Source organism: Brachionichthys hirsutus, chromosome 4 (assembly GCF_040956055.1).
Source record: "Brachionichthys hirsutus isolate HB-005 chromosome 4, CSIRO-AGI_Bhir_v1, whole genome shotgun sequence".
Classification (NCBI taxonomy): Eukaryota; Metazoa; Chordata; class Actinopteri; order Lophiiformes; family Brachionichthyidae; genus Brachionichthys; species Brachionichthys hirsutus.
Window position 1 is genome coordinate 2,337,554 of NC_090900.1, and position 18,910 is coordinate 2,356,463.

An 18,910-nucleotide genomic window follows, 5' to 3' on the forward strand; every position below is an offset into this window, starting at 1 on the left:
TAACCATAGATTGTCCTTTAGCAGAGGAACCTCCTCCACGCTGCAATGCCACACGGAGTAACTCTTTTATAAGCATATCATTTTTCAAAGTGCTTACAGCAACACCTTTCAGCAACCGGTCCTCCCTTAGTGATTCTCAGCACTCTGACCTTTGGTTGAACCCCTCCTGCCCGTTAGTGCCCCCCTCCACATTCTATTCTATGAAACATGCCATGCACTATGCTATATGACACACCTGGGTGCTTTTAAGCGCACCCTCTCCATCAACCGCCTATGAGAGCCTCCATTTGGCCTCACTGTTGTGACAAAGGTATAATGAGCTTTAGATGGCTGTGTACTAGACGGCTATGGCTCTAGGGCTATTTGGCTAGGGAGATGACTATAAATACCTATATAGCCTGGGTGGAAGAGCTCAATGAGGGGCTGCGGCAGAGCATTGCTGAACGTCAAGGTCATGCGCTGCTGATACATGCAAGTGTGACTTAGTGAGCAGGTGAAGCAGTTATAGCGTCTTCTGGCAGAATGAATGGCTAGGAATGAGAGAGACGGAGGTCACGGTCTGGAATAGGTGGTGATTAAAGGGTGCAATGCCCCGCAGGAGGTGGAAAGGAAGAGGAGCCGTTTACTAAAAGCTCTGCCTAATATGCCCACGTCTGATCTGGTTTATATCTTTCACTCTTGAGTTGTCCACAGCTTTGGCTCGGCCGTCCGTCGAGGCACCGGAGTGCCGTTGATTTGCTGGTGTCTTCAGAAACCGACATGATTGTTGTTGCATGCTTGAATGTGCAAGCCGGCGAACAAGCCTGGCACGTGGGTGTCAGCCAGGTCAAGCATCTACACAGAGACGAGGTGGTCTCTCTCTAGCACCGACTCCCACCGGACCCCATTACAGAGGAGCTGCTGAGCTTCTTGCCGGTGCAGATTAATTACGCATACGCACAAAATGCATGTGCACAAAAGTCAAAACCCACACGAAGTAATTACGCAGCTATTCACATGTGATTTCGTACATTAATGCAAATGGACATGTACGTAAATGCTATGCGCACACTTGGACTTGAAAACACAAACAAACTTGAGGTCAGAATATATTCCTCGGTGACCCATAGAGTGAGGGTGCGGTGTGGCAATTATTCTGCAAGACTGACATGTGCAAATGTGTGTGAAAGTACAACTACAAATCAAGTTTATTCATGATGGCCTGCATTACATGCACACAAACACACGTGCGAACCGGCTGACACAAGCATGCAACAACTCGTAGGCCGGTGCTCGCAAGCGCTGGTGTAAACATGCAGGCCTACATGAGCGTGGAGATAGTCCGCCCTCATGCATGATTAAAGCAGGCGTCCTCAGGGATCGTGTTGTCGTATTGCCAGATTTGGTTTAACAATGTAGTAAAATTACATTAGCGTCCAGAGGCAATAAAGTTACAACTATTGAAAAAGGGCTCCCCTCTTCTTCCTTCTCTTCTCAACACTCAATCATCTCCGTGCTTTCAGAGTCGAGGCTAATACCGAGCTCATCTATTCCCAAATGTCTTTGCAGTGGAGGGGTTCATTTAAAGGGATGCACAAAAGTATTTGTGCATGTGTCTGGGAGTACGGCAGCGCATCTCCCAGCCGCCCATTCTCCAGCTTAATGCGGAACATCCCCCGGGTGATGGCTTTGGCAGCCTCCAAAATGGGAAATCCATATTTGCCGAGGGGGGTCACCGGCGGGTTAGGGGGGAGAAAAGTTTTGTGCCGAGAGAGCGAGAGAGATGTGCATGTGTGACTTCTCAGGGAACAAAGTTTTGCATATTTTTTCATGTCTTTTTGTTTGTAGAGTGCATTGGGAAAACATGAATGGGTCGATATTTATAAGAGGTGCCTTGGAAGGCGAGGCTTGAGGAGGGGCTGTTTCCTGATGAGCGCATACACGTCGGGAGTTTTAGTTGCAAACTTGTTTTCATTCAATTCCTCTACCGAACTGTGAACTGTGTGAGCAGCTCTCACTCCTCTGTCAGTCACGGTTTCTTTTTCCTCTTTAACGTTCTTTTTTCCCCCCCTTTACAGCGCCGCTGGAACTTCCTATGAAAAATAGGACCTTCAGTTTGACCTCCCACCAGCTGAGGGCGCTAACCCAGCTGGCCTGCACCCTACTGGGGTTTGAGAAGATTGTGAAGAAGCTGGTCGCCAATACGACCTTTGCGGAACGCATTGGAGGATCTCCCTCTGTAAAGGGTACAAGTAGTGCAGCAAAATTCACACTTTGGCATACAGAAATCGCCTACTCGGGGCTGTATCTACCTGTGAGAGCGGCAGGTCATGCTCTATTTATTTTTACTGAGACGTGAGGTTTTGGTAACTGGTTTGAGCATTATGGGGTTGCAGCGGCGGGGCTTGTATTCGTGGCCTCTGTGCCTGAATTCTAAAAACAGACATACAAACACAGACGCACACAAATACACTCGTCGTTACATTTTCCAGAAGGAAGTCGGAGTTTTGTCTGAAGAAATATTATTTTGGTTGAGAATCATCCCTGGTGCTATATAAGCCTTTAGTATCATTCTCTTCTCTCTCCTTTGAACCGCTGCGTTAGAGATGTTAAATGAAAGCTTTTGGTGCATGGAGTAATTTCCATAAAGGTTACATTTACAAAAACAAGACTTGCAGAAAGGCTCAATTTACAGAGAGGTAAACAGCCTTTAAAGGGCAGTTATCCAAATCATTAATTCCAGGCAATCAAACGGCTTAATTACCAGAAATTCATCAGATGGGCTTAAAGGTCAAAAAGTGATGCGCTCGCTGCTTCCTCCTTCTTCCATTCCGCGTGGTCTTGTTCGCCTAAATTGCCTCGCCTGGGGTCTCACTCTTTGCCTCCTGATTAAGAAAATGTGTCCTTGATGTTCACGATTTTTAATTGCAACCCAACATCGTGTACGCTCGTCTTCCTGCCTCCACCCTCACCGAGACTCCTCACAATCTCCCCACTCATGGAATTGCCCCACATGTATGGTTGATCACATCAAAATGATGCCCCAAAGTTACTTGTAAAACCACCGACATTAATTATCAATCAGTGGCACGTGTTACACTCCATTCCTTGCGTGCCATTTTCGGTCACTGGTGAAACATGAGAGCGATGTCTGTTTAGGTATCTTGAAGAAGAGAAGAGGGGATTCACACGTGATGACAGATGACAAAAACGCCACAGCAGAGACACATCTCTACACCCCAAAGGTGAGGCTTGTGAAATAGATCCCATTTTTTGGGTGGGGGTGGGGGGGGTATTCCCTTCAACATTGACTGTTGGCTCATTTCTTGCATCATAGGCACAGGCTCTCGAGTTTGATTGGAGGTCGGCATTTAGGGAACTGGTCCCTCACATGGCTCATTGTGTCAAAGTGGTGCTGGACGATGCCTGTTTGAAGAGCCTACAGCAGGAAGCGGCCGAGCATTCTTTGGGACACAATTCCGTCGCCCTGAGCCCCACTCATGAATGTGCAACCGTTAGCACCTGCAGCCACGAGCGTCTTGGAGAAGAATCCGAATTCACCTGCGAGAGAGAGACTCCCAGAATGATCGCCAAGGTACTGCAGGGTAACCTTTGACAAGGTATCAGTCTGGGTGCAGTTTGATGGTGGTAGGAGTTGGAACCTTGGGCCTTTTCTATATAGCCATAGCCTTGCTAAATGATTTTTGTAGCTAGAGGGACCAAAATGTATCCCTCCTTAAAGGTGATTGATGCCACTTCACCAACAAAGTATTCAGAATTCCTCAAATGAAATATTTTTACATCACATTGCATATTTCATGTTGTACAGAAACAGTCAAAAGTTTAGTTTAGTTTTGTCCAAAGTGTGTAGCACCTTTAAAAATAAAATATTGTCATTATTTTATAGTTATATTAATGAGAAGGATATGAGTGGAAATGCCTTCACGGTGGGTCATTGACAAATGGTTTTATTTTTGGAGGGATATTTTTCAAATAAAGTTCAAGAATTCAAGCTTGCTAAGGAGGAAAGAAAATGTACAGAGTCTTTGTTTTAAGGTTCTTTTAGGTTCCCAATTAATTTTCAAAGAATTTACATTTCTAAATATCAATTTATTTTTTTAACCTATTCTAAACTGTTTTTTTCCCCTCTTGACATTCATGTGCTACGCTGCTGAACTGATTACACGCCTTATGTACACACAACCTACACACACTCCTGACACAATAGTGTTGTATACACTTCAATTGAACAATGTCGCCCTGTAGATCAGCTGCTCATCTCCGTTCCTTCCCTCTTCATCCTCCTTTATTACTGCCTAGCTGAACACCTCGGGTCTACACCCACCGGCACCTTGGGAGATTAATGGTTTTGTAGCCCTAGTTGGAAGCTGCCTTTGATAAATACAAAGCCTGGAGGATTTGGACCTGACACAGTTAACACCCTGGTTCAGAAAGGCCTTGGGAAGAGTCACGAGTATTACTCAAGGAGGGAGGGCTCTAAGGAGTCGAGGAGAAACCAAGAACCCGGCAGGGGCGATATTAGGAGGATTGGATGGTGTTCAGACAAATGTCTTGAATCGGGTCAAAGTGTAGAGTGTGAAGATGATAGAGGGACGTATCAAAAAGGCAAAGAGGATAGGACAGATAAAGAAGGGATCCATGTGAAAGAAGAGATGAGAGGAAAGGGCCTGGGAAATGGCAGGGAAGGGAGACGTACACACCAGAGATTGACATTTCTCAGGAAGAAGATGTCTGATGTGAAACCGGGCTTAGTCAAACTCTACAAAGGTTCTTCAGCCTTGAAACCAGACCGGACCGTGTCCTTACTTCCATTTCTAATCTCACTCTGCCTTTTCTTCAGTCTCCTGTCTTCACTTTCTTTCCTATTTTTCCAACGTCGAATAACTTTGCCTTCTGAAACTCCCCCCAAAACTTTCTCCCACTCCCACTCCTGCGTCTTCTTCCGACATCCTCTGCTACCCACCTCTCTCCACCACGCTGTTCAGACTCTTATCATTACAGCACCACCGCTCCTCTTCATCCCCCCCACCCCGCCCGCCCCCCCGTTCCTCATGGTTCGCATTACTAACGAGAGTCAGAATTTGTCTGTGCTCAGGACCTGTACAACATATTTATGTGTAGGTCAACGCTTCAAAGATGAGAGCCTTTCATCCCAAAGGTTATACATGCATGCATTTGCATTTAAAAACACCGAGCTAGACAGACATCCAAGAGGAGACAGCGGGATATTATATATATATATATATTTTTTTCCCACCTGTCCTTTTTGACACGTGCTCTAGAAAGCAAATTACTATACAAGACATAAGCATGAAATATGGCTGGTTCGCGGCATTATGAAGGATCAATTTTTCACGCATTTATATTCATATGATCGTGCCTGGATCTTCACTTTTTGAAACCTTGCTCTGTCGTCTGTATTTCCATAGATACGCAGGCTGCGATGATCCAGTTCATCCATCAGAGCACTTTAGGTAGTGCACGTTTTTATTGGCAGTCAGTTGCACGTTGAATGCCAAGCGCCCTTCATTCAGCAGCTGGAACCCTCCGTCCTGTCAGAACTTTGGCCCGTTGGGTTGTGGGTGCCTCTAACCCAGATGCTACAACTCTATTACGTGTACCGCTTTTTTTTTTTCTTCCTGCATACAATCTTTTTCACCTTGCTTCCATAGTCCTGCAGGGATCCAGAGCTTTGATCGTAGCTGGTTAAGGTTTCAGCCTGACTTCTACGCGGATGCACGCGTGCGGTTTTGCACCAAGGCGCACATCGGGAAAACTCCCCACTCCTTACTTGTATGCGGGATGCCTCTCCAGGGCCTCTTCATCACCCTGGTAATGCTGAGACGTTGTGTCTCCTCTGCCTCCTTCCTCTCAAGGCGAAGCTCCTAATGACTACAAGCACTCAGATATTGACTTAATTGCTCGGATTGCCATTGTTCCCGGGCTTCTCAACCCACATGGGAGGCTTTTAAGGAGAAAACCGTAGAGAGAGAGATTGTGAGATTGTCAATTGTGTACACATGGCGGAGCTCTCATGTCAGCGTGATGTCAATAGGAAGCACATGAGTTGTCAATGCCTGCATGCGTGAGTTTCGGCGTGCAGGAATGAGTTCATGATCCTTTTTAAAGTGTTTACATGTGCACATACTACAGTTTTACTCAGCAGAGCGCATACAAAACCGAGGCGTAGCTAGCTCCTATATGTACAGCGGCCCAGACAAATCCACATGCTGATCCGGCAGATCCAGATTACGATCTGTGACTTATTTATATCGCAATATATATTGGAGAGTTTCCTGATTGAAAATACGGGATTACAAAGTTAGGTTATAAAAAGAACCTTGGATTTGGGTTCCTATGCAGATCCTCCACAACGCTGGAGGGGATGTATGTTCTTTAGCTTCTGTGTAATCATGCTAACATGGAAACTAACTAACTAACTAATTACCACCATGATCTATCTCCTCGGCCTCATTTATGTTAAATCTCCCTGATCAACCAGCCCTCCGTTCTCTGGAATAGGAGGGGTGAGGGAAGCCTTATTCCTGCCGGGTTTTCTCCAGCTCCAATGTGGATAAATGAGATAAGTTTGGCTTGTTGCTCATGTTTTATAGAATAAGCTGTCGGTCTTCTTTTACATTGCTGAACCAGCTCTCTCTCTCTTCCTCCGTCTCTCTATCTCTCACCTTTGCCTGCCCTTTACTTTTTCTTTGCTCTCAGCACATCTCCCCCCCCCCCCCCGACCACCTCTTCCCTACTGTATATAACGCACCGCTCCTTCGATGAGTGCTGAATGTATCCTCTGAAGTACAGGCTTGATTTGACCTGATGCAAATGATGCATGTTCAGCAGCAAGCTCTATGTGGAGGTCACGTCTTTAGACTGCTGTATTCTACATTTGCACTGATATTGTCCTTTCGACTTACACGATGTTAGAGAAAAATGCAGACTCACTTGTTTCAGATGACTTCCTGCAAGTGCTTCATTATTCATATCTAATGAGGTCTCTTTCTGTTATTTTTCCTGTTTTCTTCTTACCGGACGATTTCCCCTCTGTTATTGAAATCATCTTTTCTCCTCCGTGTATTTCCCTATCTGCTCAGTTCTGTGGCGCAGTCACGACCGAGCTGGATGCTTTACTGCCCTTGGCTGCAGCCTGCAGGGACGGCACGCTCCTGGAGGTGCGATCGAGCTTCGTGGAGGCGTGCGGCAGGGTGGCGTTTGCACTGCTGGACCGTTTGCAGGAGAGAGCCCTGGAGGTTCCGTCCTCTGCCCCCCTGAAGAACTTGCCTGCCTTGCTGGCGACGTGCATTCATGTGTGCCAACGACTGCAGCGGTACCACGCCACGTTAAAAGATTCAAATGTGGCTGCAGCTAAAGTGTAAGGGATTGTTGTGTGCTTGGTAATATGTGTTCGTCTCCTGGGGATGGATTTGTTTATTCATTTATCCTTCCTTCTATTCCAGCATCTATTAAATGTAAAACAGAATTGTTTTTTGCTGACTGATTTCATTTTGGCCATTCTAGCAAGTGAGGATTTTACCGTGTGTCACAGGACAGAGGACACACATAACTCGACTAGTGCCTTAATAATTTGCTAAGCTGCCTTATAAATATTGTACTGCTACTGTACTTATTTATATAATATAAATATATATATATTCCTCTTGTCCCGTGAGGGGTCGCCACAGCAAATCAACGTTCTCCACTTCACCCTGTCCTTTGCATCGTCCTCCCCAACACCAGCCACTCTCATGTCCTCCCTCACTACGTCCATGTATCTTCTCCTGGGTCGACCTCGAGCCCTGTTCCCTGGCAGCTCCATCCTCAGCATCCTTCTACCGATATAGTCCCCGTCTCTCCTCTGGACATGTCCAAACCATCGAAGTCTGTCCTCTCTGACCTTGTCTCCAAAACGTCTAACCTTCACTGTCCCTCTTGTTGTCTCATTTCTAATCCTGTCCAACCTGGTCACTCCCAAGGAGAACCTCAGCGCCTCAGGCAGAAACTTGTACATTTGAGTTTAAGAAAAGTGGAGAGAAAAAAAATCATATAAATGATTGACAGGCAGTAATAGCAGCCATATTGTGTCTACATCTGGTGAGTTTTTATGCCCCGTAATACCCCCTTAACCTCCGATCTCCACAGATCCCCTCCAAAGGCATCGCCGGTACCCCCGGTGCTCCTGTTAGCTCACCTTTGGCCCCGTGCGCCCCTCCACCTGCGCTTGCACCGCGCCTCCCTCCGGTCATAAAGCACTTTCCTCTCTCGACACCATCCAGCCCCGCCTGGTTTTAAGCCTCCCGTACTCCTATTAAACTCTAGCCTCTTTCTGGAAAGTATCAAGGCAGCCAGATTTGGAGGATATAAAACTTTTAGAGTAAATCATCAGCTCTTTCATCTTATACTTTTGCCTCGTGTTTAGTTGCGGTTGGGCTTTCCATTCTTCGTCACACTGGCTATTTCTTTATTTCGATGCACTTTCTGTAACTTTAAAGCCGTTTTTCCCTTTCTGTACGTTTAGACGCCTCACTCTGCTGCCTATCCAGAAGTGCCAGAACACACTGGAGGAATTGAAGGACCAGCTGACCAGCTACTGTATCCAGGTGTGTTTAACCTGCATCCTTCAAGATGAGGAGAGTCACCAATGGGCCAACCCCAAACCCTTCTACGAGGTAAAGTTTCGAGTGCGGAAATTTCTTTCTCCCCTAATGCACCTTGAAAATCAATCAGTCATACCTTGTTAAACTCTTAGTGTATTTAATTGTCTGCACATGTTTAAATCTCTAGCATGTCTGATATATCAGCGGAGCCCGTTTGAGCATTCTTCTTCTTCATAAATTCCTTTTTTACCCCCCCAAATAAAAAGGCATCAAAACACAAAACATCTCCAGTCTTTTCTGGTGTTAATTTAATTCCTTTTATAGTAAAAAAAGAAGTAGAAATTCTAATTCCCAGTATCTTAGCGGGCTTTGTCTGCAGACTTTCGAGGAACTTCTAGGAATTGTACTCTGGAGCTTTCTCGCTTCTTCCTTTCATTCCCACAAAACACCTTTACCACCCACTCTCCCTTCTCCAACCGAGCATTCTACTCTGAGCTCCCTGAGAACATCTGTGGCTTCCATGCTGCCCTGGGGGCTCCAGGGATTCAGCTGACTGAAGTCTGCAGTCTACACTGGGACTGTCTGGAAGCAGCAGAGGGCCCCTGAAACTCCCCTACCTTTATGCCCTTAAACCAATCTAAACCTCCGCGCTCTTTCTTGCTTTTGCCTTTTTTCCCGTCTTTGTTCCTCCCTCCTTTCCCGGGTCACTGGTGTCAGACAGACCTGCTGTGCACAGGTGTGCACTTTTGTTCAAGCAAGCCCGTGTGCATCTGTACAGATGAATGCATGTCTGCGTCCGGGATGAGCGTTTCATTTGATGTATGCATCTATATTTCCATGTCTGCTGCATGTGTGTAGTTGTGTGCATTATGTTTCCATCATTTTTCCATTTCCCAGATCCCCCTCGCTGCAGCTCCGAGGAGACGCTCATCCTGCTTGAGTTTTTTCTTCTTTTTGCAATATTGATATCGAAACATGAATAGCTGGGAGAGAAATAAATGATCGCAGCGCATAAGGTCTAAAAGTAATCAAAGGAAGTTACGAGATTGTCCTTCAAGATAAAAGCTTCCACGGTTATTCCCCCCCTCAGTTGCCCATCCCAGATTTCATCCTCACTGTTGTGTATCATCCTTTCTGGGGATTTCTTCAGTTTAACCTCATTGTTTGAGTTAAGTTTTATTTAAATGAGCTGTTAAAAGAGGCGAACCGACATTGGCTTGGATCCGAGATCCGTGTCTGCATTTGAGGTCTAATCCCAGACGCCGGAGGAGGACAAGAAGGCAGAGGGAAGGAGAGAGGTCGAATGGCAGATAGATAACGTGAATGTAAAAGTAAACGAGAAGACACTGAGGCCTAGTTTTGCTTGTGTAATTATCTCGAGTTTATTGTCGGAGGAATTTGGGCATGTAGAGTTAAAGAGGAGTTTAATTAATGAATTATTTTATGTCTTCGCCGATAAAGCTGTGGGATGCCAGGATAACAGTCTCTATTACTCCATCAGTTATTCCTCTTTCCGTAGCCCACTTCATCCGAGCTCAGTTTCTCTGTTCATGGACGTATGCTTGTGCGACGCCTGCGGTGATGCATTCTCCAGTTCGGGAATTAAAAGTGCTCTAAAATCCCAGTGGGGAGGGAATCCAGGTGCGGCGGGTTTGGGGGGGGAATGACCACCGATATATTCTGGTGGTGACAGACGTGTCTCTGTGTCTTTTGTTTCCTCCTTCTTTGTCGGTTTTCTATTTTAATTTCATTGCCAACATCAATTCCTCGTCCACGTCTTCATTGCTCCCGTCCGCTGCTCTCCTCTGTCAGGGAGAGCGCTCTTCCTTCTCGGTGCAGATGTGGTTCTACTTCCTGTGTGGTCTCCGTAGCGATCTGTGGGCGGTGCTTCCGGCAGGCATTGCCAAAGAAGTCCTCGGTCAGGTTCTGTCCGAGACCTTGCAGCTGCTCGTCCAAAGATATGCCGAAGCCCGTCCTTCGTACCAGAGGCACTTGCAGATCAGGTACTAATCAGGCAACTAAAATAAAATGTTTCTGTTGAACTGTTCCTTTAAAACTGCGTTCATCTTATTTTATTTCATTTTTCTTGACATTGAAATGTCTGATCATGAGGTTAGGAATAAATCTTGAAACCCAGGACTGGAGATTCTTTCCATTCTTCCAGCGCTCTGTATGAAAGCTGTGTCGTATCTATTAGGACCAGTTTATGGAGCTAATCTATTCCCTCGTTCTGGGGAAAGATGAAAGGATATTGGTAAACGCTTGATATAATTCATTATCGATGAGCAGTGATCTCATGTGTGCACCTTCTGTGAGTTGTTAAGCTTCAAGACTGTCATTACAGTCCTCTTACATACATTCACTTGTTTCATCTACACAAATGTAGCATTTGTTGTATAATAAATATAGACTTGGTTGCGCGTAATAGCATCCTGAATTACACTCTTGCGCTCTCACTGTTGGCCTAGATTCACGCAGCTCCTTTGGGTCCGATGAGTTCTGAATGTACCATCGTGTGCATCATCGTCGCTCTTCCTGCTCTGGATCAGGGGTCGTCCTCTTCTCCTCCTCACAGCTGAATTGTGACAATGAACAGGTTAAACTGTGACACATACTCAGACGATGAAAGAGTGGCAAAGACGAAGCGCGCTCTACATGTGCAGCGCCGCGTGATGTCAACGCCGAGTCTGGTTTATGTTGCATTGAGAGTCTTGTGCTCCTGCAGGGAGGAGAAGTTGAAATGTGTAAGGCTAGACTAAACAGATGCCTTTTCAAAGCTTCCCCAAGTTTCCTACAGCGCTCACATGGGTCCTGTTTTTTTATTTTTTTTGCTACCTGACTTTTCCCGTATTAGTCCGCCCCTGTGTTTATGCGTTTAATAAAGATGTAGGAGACAGATTTAGCGCGGTTGAACGTGAAAGCAATGGCTTTTATAGTGACATCCAAAGCCTGAGGTGCGCTTAACTTTTCAGCTGTAAAATCACCAGGATGTTCTGTTCTATGACTGACTCGGAAATGAGCCTGTTATGTCACGTAATGGTGAACGTTAACCTTTGAGGGCGAGGGATGTTCCTTAACATGACAGTGATACTCTCCGTCTCTTCTGTACGCGTCTTCAGGTATCGCCCAGCGTCTCATCTTTCCCTTTTTTCCCCCCCTTTGTTACTTTTTTAAGGTGTGACATTACAGCGTTGTTGCTGTATGTGGAGCATCTTATGTGGAGTCTGTGTGAAAGTCCTGAGGCGTTGCTGCACCCCAATCCTCATCCTGCAGACGCAATTACAGACTGGCCGAGCCGAATCCACAGCCAGTGTGAGCAGCTCGTGACGGTCCTGGTCGTCGTCACTGCTCCCCTGTCTTTACTGCACAGGTTGGTATGACCCAAGCAGAATGTGACCATAGCAAAGGAACACTGCATTGGTTTTAATGGCTATAAATAAGGACTTTAAGGAAAATGTCTTCTATCCAGATCAACATCTTTTTTTTAAAAGTTTAATGAAAATTTCTCCTGTTTTTTTCCCACATGCACCGATACAAAAAACAACAACTTAATGTTCTCCAGGATATTTATGACGGATCTTCCAAAAGCGCCCGAGCCACGTGAGCCCAGCAGCGCCGTCGCCCACTGGCTGAACGCGATCAACCCTGAACTCTTCACGGAGCGGGTCGTACGGTACGTGCAGCCCACCGATCATCAGCCATCCAACAGTAGGTACGCACATGCATGTTAACACAGAAAGTCTCATGCACGCGTGCTCTGGTATGCTGAGCCATCACACACACACACACACACACACACACACACACACGCCTCCACACAGAACCACATGTGTGTCTGACGGCGTGTGTTGGTGTATGACCAGACTTTTCCTGTTGCTCGGGGCTTTATGCCTGGGTTGCCGTGGTAATATAACACAGATGCATGATGCGGGTGAAAAAATAAAAAGTAAACTACTGTTGCCGCTGACACTGATTGTGTTTATGTTGATGGTTGCTGAGGGCTTTACACATGAGGTGTCAATGGAGCACATTGTGCTGCGTATGGTGTGTGTGTGTCGACGTGTACATGCATACATGTGTGTCCAGTTACTGTTGTGACCTCCGCGGTGCAGTCAATCACACCCGCACCACCCCCCCCCCCCCATTCCATCACCCTTGACTCCACCTTCCTCCCCTCTTATCTCCCTCACTGCCAGAGGTGATGTCATTGCGTGCTGATGGAGCACAAATCAAACTAACCCCAGCGTTCCAGCTCTTAAGTATTGGAGAGCTGAAATGAGTTTATTTTTATGACCTCTTTATTTCTTTGCAACCACCTCTTGCCTGCATGCGGGGGCGCCGGGGGGGGCTGCCAGTGGCCCGGGGCCAGAGCCACAGGTCCTCGACCAGATCTCTCCCCAGCCCATTAAATAAAACCCATTGTTATGGTTATTACAAAAAGCAATACTAAAATCACAAGGAACACAAATAGATCATCCAGCATTATGGGCCGTAATAAGAAGCTGTCTTTTTGGCCTGTTTGTATTTACACGCATCCAATCCTTGCATTCTTGGCCTCGCCTTTGCACGTGTGTTTTTGGGCTTTGTAAGCTGACCCCGGGGCCGTAGCCGGTTAGATTTATCAGAGCAGTTACAAGATCACTTCTTCTGGATTTGCAGCCGTAGTGACATCATAAATTGCACTGTCAGATTGAGACATAGTTTTCTTCACTCAAGCAGCAGGGTGCCCCCCCCCCCCTCGGAGCTTTCCCGCTCTGAGTCTTTTCACTCTTCACACTGACTCTGTCCATTCTTTCCATTAGATTTTATTGAGATGTATAAAGTAACATGCAGGCGCGCACATGTCAGCATGCGCTCACACTCGCGTGCATACATAACCGCAAACGTGGGCTCTGAAGTGGTCTACACACACACACACACACCAAGGACACGGCTCATTACACACAGCTGGCTGCAGCGTCTTGGTTATGGAATAGATGCAGGAGGGGGGTATTGGTGTATATTAATGTATTTGGCTGTATCCCAAATGTTAATTTGGCTTTAGCCGGCCGAGATTAGGGCTAATTCCTCGCCGCTGCGTGCTGAAAGCAGACGAGAGCGAAGGCGTTTGCAGACTTGGCTTGCGTCAGGCGTGATTGACGTTGAAGGAAGTTACCGGTGTCGCCACAAACGCTGCTCGTCTCCCACATTGTCATCAAAGACAGCTTCCAGTCGTCGCTTCCTTTCTCGCTTTTTCTGTTATAAATTAGCTAGTCTCTGTGACGCTCACCTGACTCTGCAGAACTGTCAACTCTGTTTTTCCTCTCTCCGCTCTCAGAGATGGCCTCGAGGGTCAGGCGGCTGCTCGGTGTCAGCTGAGGCTCCTGACCTCTGACCCCGGGCTGAATCCCAGGTTGCTACTGCGGACGCTGCTACACCAAAACTGCCACCTGCCCCGGACACTCCTGGAAAACTCGCGTAAGTTTTTTCGGCACACGTGGATTGATACAACGCAGCCCGGCCGATGAAGGATGCGTGAGCGTATTGCTGCGCACGCAGAGCTGTCAATTTTGTCGGAGAACATTTCATCTAGTGTCAGGAATCCTTTAGTATTTCCTGTTTCGTAATGCCGAGCCCACATCATCGATCCCAAAGGGGCCACGTGTGGGAAGTTGTTTACCAGCGTCTTAATGATCTGCTCTTAGATCCTAAGTGAGACTTTTAGATGAGCTCCATCCGTTTTATGAAGTTATCATCATCATCTTTGCCTTCATTATCATTTTCACCTTGGTCGCCATCATCACTAAATCAATGGCGAGCAGTAATAAACACTCAACAGGCCCAGGCGGAGCACACGCGCTGACCTTTAAAGATTTTCCCTTCCTTCTTCTTCACTCCGCAACGGGCAACAGTCTAACCTTTAAAGACTGTTGTGCACTCGCACATTAATTCACATTATAGCGACCTCATTAATAACAACTCTCGGTGTCTCGCTCTCTCGCTTCGTCTGAGTCGGGCTCAGAGGCTCTGTGCACGCTTTTTCCCTCCACGCCGCCGTAAATCAACGCTGGAAGCGCTGACGCCCGCGTGTTATCACAGTGACGGGCTAATTAACCAGGAAGCAGACAGCTTCCTGGTTAGCTGAATGCTTCCCATAAGCCATTGCACTTCCTTCTACACGTGCGCGCTGGCGTGCTTCTGGCCACTTCTCGCCACAATAATGCAGGGAGTCAACTGGATCCAGTTCAATTGAAAGCGTCGCGGTAGAAGTCGATGCTTTGGTTTCAGTTTCGGCGAGACTTTTGGTTTGTTGCTCAGTGAAACATTTTACAGTGTACAGTCTAAACCTAAATGGGACGACGCCCACACACATGCACAGAGCGCTTTTTCCACCGTTAGCACGTCCGCTTCCAAGCTGCTGCTCCTCGGTTTGGTATCGGTGGACGCTGCAGCTGTGGAAAGTCCACAGAGACGCCAGTGCACTCTAATCTCCTCTTTTTTTTTCTTTTTGAAGCCATCCGCCGCTCCGTAATGAAATCATTATTAAAAGGCTCCTCGTTAACCCGCTGCGCTCTCCAGAACCCCCCCCGAGTGAAAATTCCTGTTAATCAACCCCTGCTCCTCCGGACGACACGCAGCCACGGCAGCGATATTCAGAACACTCTCCCCCCTTAAGGACCCAATTACCAGACAGACAGAGAACAAGATGCTGACATCGGCCTAATAGACCGATTGCAGGTCAGGTGTGGTTGACCACTTTTTGAGTCCGAGAGGGACACGGACGGCGATAAAGGAAATAGGATCGTGAGCGGCGACGGCGCTTCTTACCTGCGTGGTATTTCGGTTGCTGATATCACGGCCTCTGTGATGCAGCAGCTCATTTAGCCGCGTCATTTTTAACACTTGCCCTCCATCGCTGCTGCGCCCATTGACTGCTGCCTTGCATAAACTCAAATAGCTGTCGTCTCCCACACAGCCGACTGACTGACAGACCGCTGGATGTCTGCCACCCCTGCAGCAACGGGGCCTTTCCTCAGCAACCCTCGTCAACTTAACACACACACACACTTGTAAGCATACAAAACGCATAAATAGACATCCATATGGGGCTACGCACGCACGCACAAACACCTCCACCCTCAGCCCTGTGCTCAGACAGCAACCCCCCCCCCAACCCACGAGGACACCCTGTCAAAACCTCTTCCATTTCACTTCCTGTCTCCGTGCGCTAAGGGCGCTTTGAAATCTTTTTTTTCTGTTTTCTGCTGCTCTGTTTTCTTTTTTCTTTTCCCTTCCATGTAACACAGATGTGGGTTTTTCTTCCCCTTCGATTCCGCGATGCCTTTTGTTCACCCTTTGTGTTGAACATGTGTCAGGTTGGGCAGCCTTGACATTTTCCAACGGGCTTTTGTGCAAAGAACTCAAGACGCTGTTTCACAGGATGAGGTTTTATGTCTCTTGCTACCCACCGCCATAAGGCTGGATCATAAATTCAAGAAAGATGCAACAGATTTTACACTCACTCATGCAGCCTTAGAGTGAAAATGTGCGCATGCGACTCCTCATTTCATTGCCTATCCTGTTGTTTGCGCATGCCAAATGCAACTGAGTATGAAGATTCCCTAAACCCGTTCACGTTTTGAATACCCGCGCGCTTATTTTTGTGCTGTGCGCTGAAGTTTCCCACTGATTCGTTCTGACTCTTGTCTTTTCAGATTTTTGCCAGAGCTGCCTGGATTTGTCTACGGATGGCTGCGAGGCAGGAGATGACTTCATAGTTGCGTTGTTCAATCTTTTCAGCTGCCTGAACAACGCTCCTAAAGCCTTAACTCATGTCCTTCAGCCGTACCTGGAGAAAAGGGCAAGGATGTGGGACGATCTGTACACGCTGGGAGGTAACAATGTACTTCAGGGAGCAGGACTCCGGGCTGGCGAGCTGTTGTAGCATTACACTTCAATATAATCATCTATTTGGAACAAGCTCATCCTAACAACATTGTTGGCTTAGCGCTACTGGAGTTGGAGTTAATTTTTTTCTATCGTAAAAAAATGAGATAAAAATAAAACACCAGGCCAGATGACATTCTCATTTTACGTTGAATTGGAAAACTGACGAATATATAATCGCACAAGCTCTCGCGATCCGACCGCTTGCTGCTCGGAGAACGGGAAATTAGTGACGAAGGAGTAAATCTGCAGATGCAGAATCTATCTCTCTTTTTTTTTCTTCTTCTGAAGGGCAGGTGTTGCATGCACGTGAGCCATAGAATGACTTTAATAGGCTGTTACTGAGTCTCTAACTATTTCATTTCATATTTTGTTTTACGTCTCTCGCTGGTTCAAGCTTTGATACGAAGCTTAATCAGAACTGCTGCGGGGTGTGCAGCTCTTTTTGGTGCTGTTTTTATACCCAGGGTGAGTGTTAATTATTCCAGCATAAAATAGGGTGATAGGAGAAGAGGATTGGAACAGCGACGGAGCAAGAGAGGGAAAGAACAGGAGGAGCGAGTTGGAGTGAAATTCTGAATGTCATGCAATCATCATTTATCCTCACAGGGTAATTAGTTTAATTATTGGACTGTTCCAAATCTTCTTCTTTTTTATTATAATTTTGGTTACAGGATACCCCCGGTGCCCCCGTTTCTATTTAAACTGTTCACTGAGTTAACTTCTTATAGATTACATTGAGAGTCTCGGCTCTTTCTCCACTTACACTGATGTTTCATCACACAGCAGCAGGTTGTTTCGAATCAATACTCCACTCAATACGGCAGCGAGCTGTGTAAAGTCTGAGCACCAAGTGACTTTGAAGGATCGGTCTGGGTCTCACCTGCCACAGAGCGCTTTTCCTCGGAAAAGCTGTATCATTTTCCCGTTCCGCTCTTCTCTTTTTCTGCGGGTCTGAGGTCACACGTTTGTCGGGGGGCGTCCCCGGAGGTTTTCGGCGCACCGCCGGTGCCATCGCAGCGCTGCATCTCTCCGTCCCAACCTTTTTTTGTTTTTACTGCCCAAGATGTGGGAACGTTTCTGGGTACCGCACAACCTCGTGCTGCTCTGCTCTCAATATCCGTGTGGTAATAAAGCGCAGAGGAAGACACAGAGCACCTGGAATGTGGAGTGAGACTGCCATGCCATCTGGGTTTGATGTGGAACATCTGAATTTAACCTGAATGCAGATACTTTGGCAGGATACCCCGATGCCCTGTGGATGAGCATGCGTTTCATGTCTCTGGAGTTATTTCTGACTAATTCGAAACACCCAGTGTGGCACGATTCCCATATTACGATATGTAACCCGCTTTAATTTGGTAGTAATTGTAAAACTTTATACGGCTTTGAAAGTCCAAACCTTTTATCATTTCACGTGATTTTGACGGGAGTCGTTTATTTCCCGCTTTGTTCTTTTTTTTTTGCTTTCAGAGACTTATCGGTGTTGCGAGTAAAATCATGATTTTGTCTGTAACTCAAGTTTTTGGGCTCAGCAATATGAAAGACAATGGAGCTCACAAATGAATTTGTGCTTCTTCATATACGTCTCAGCTTTATCCCCCCCCTCAAATAAAATCCAGTCAAGAAATGAATTCTAGACGCAGTAATGAATGCCGTTCTTTACTAACTCCCCTGTTTCGTCAGACACCACGGCGGCGGCGCCTGTAGTCATCAGCTGTGTCCGGGCGACGGTTTCCACGTCCGCCAAAAGCCTCTTGGTGCACGTGGTCTCCATGGTGACGGGTTGGCAAGCCTCAGAAGAGCCGAGTGGACCCTTGTTCAAGTGGAGCGTACCAGAGGGTGTCCTGGAGAAAATTCCCAAGAAGTGGAAGTATGCGCCGCTGGAAGCAAGAGGAAACGAGCCCGGCGCTAATGGTGCGCAACCACAGAGGTCATGTTTCAAGTCAAGTGAGCTTCCAGTTATTTCAGAGTTGCTTACCAACCCTAACCATCTCTTCCTTCCTTCCTTCCTTCCTCCCTAGCCCTCATATCCTTAACCGTTCAAACCTTGTCCTTCATTTTGACCAACCTACCTTTGGCCGTGGCATCCGTTCCTCTCCCCGTACGCTACCTCTTCTTGATGGCGGAGAAGCAGCTCTCCCAGCATTCCCGGCAGCTGCGCTTAATGGGTCTATTAATCTGGGCCCTGCTCGGCTGTCTAATCCAGAGCCTGGAGGACCCACAAACATTGGAACAGATCAGTGGCCTAACCCTGGACATGTGCGCGAAGGAGCCCCTGTCTCTGCTGGCTGAGTGCCTACAGGCGGTCATGGGCATTCAACAGAAGGTAGGGCCAACTGAATAGAGACGTATAGGATCTTTGTTATAGTGTCTAACTT

At 46.9% G+C, this 18,910-nt stretch overlaps 1 protein-coding gene across 1 annotated transcript in view; it reads left to right on the forward strand.

The window, feature by feature from the left end:
• The window catches only part of kiaa0825 (KIAA0825 ortholog), an 84,024-nt gene that overhangs the window by 12,244 nt on the left and 52,870 nt on the right, over positions 1 to 18,910 (forward strand). The window contains exons 6-17 of the mRNA XM_068738636.1: positions 2,058 to 2,225; positions 3,139 to 3,224; positions 3,317 to 3,574; positions 7,104 to 7,381; positions 8,525 to 8,675; positions 10,416 to 10,606; positions 11,779 to 11,973; positions 12,166 to 12,276; positions 13,921 to 14,060; positions 16,298 to 16,477; positions 18,216 to 18,446; positions 18,554 to 18,858. Of these exons, the coding sequence (XP_068594737.1) occupies positions 2,058 to 2,225; positions 3,139 to 3,224; positions 3,317 to 3,574; positions 7,104 to 7,381; positions 8,525 to 8,675; positions 10,416 to 10,606; positions 11,779 to 11,973; positions 12,166 to 12,276; positions 13,921 to 14,060; positions 16,298 to 16,477; positions 18,216 to 18,446; positions 18,554 to 18,858 (2,294 nt within the window). The remainder of the gene's footprint in view (positions 1 to 2,057; positions 2,226 to 3,138; positions 3,225 to 3,316; positions 3,575 to 7,103; positions 7,382 to 8,524; positions 8,676 to 10,415; positions 10,607 to 11,778; positions 11,974 to 12,165; positions 12,277 to 13,920; positions 14,061 to 16,297; positions 16,478 to 18,215; positions 18,447 to 18,553; positions 18,859 to 18,910) is intronic.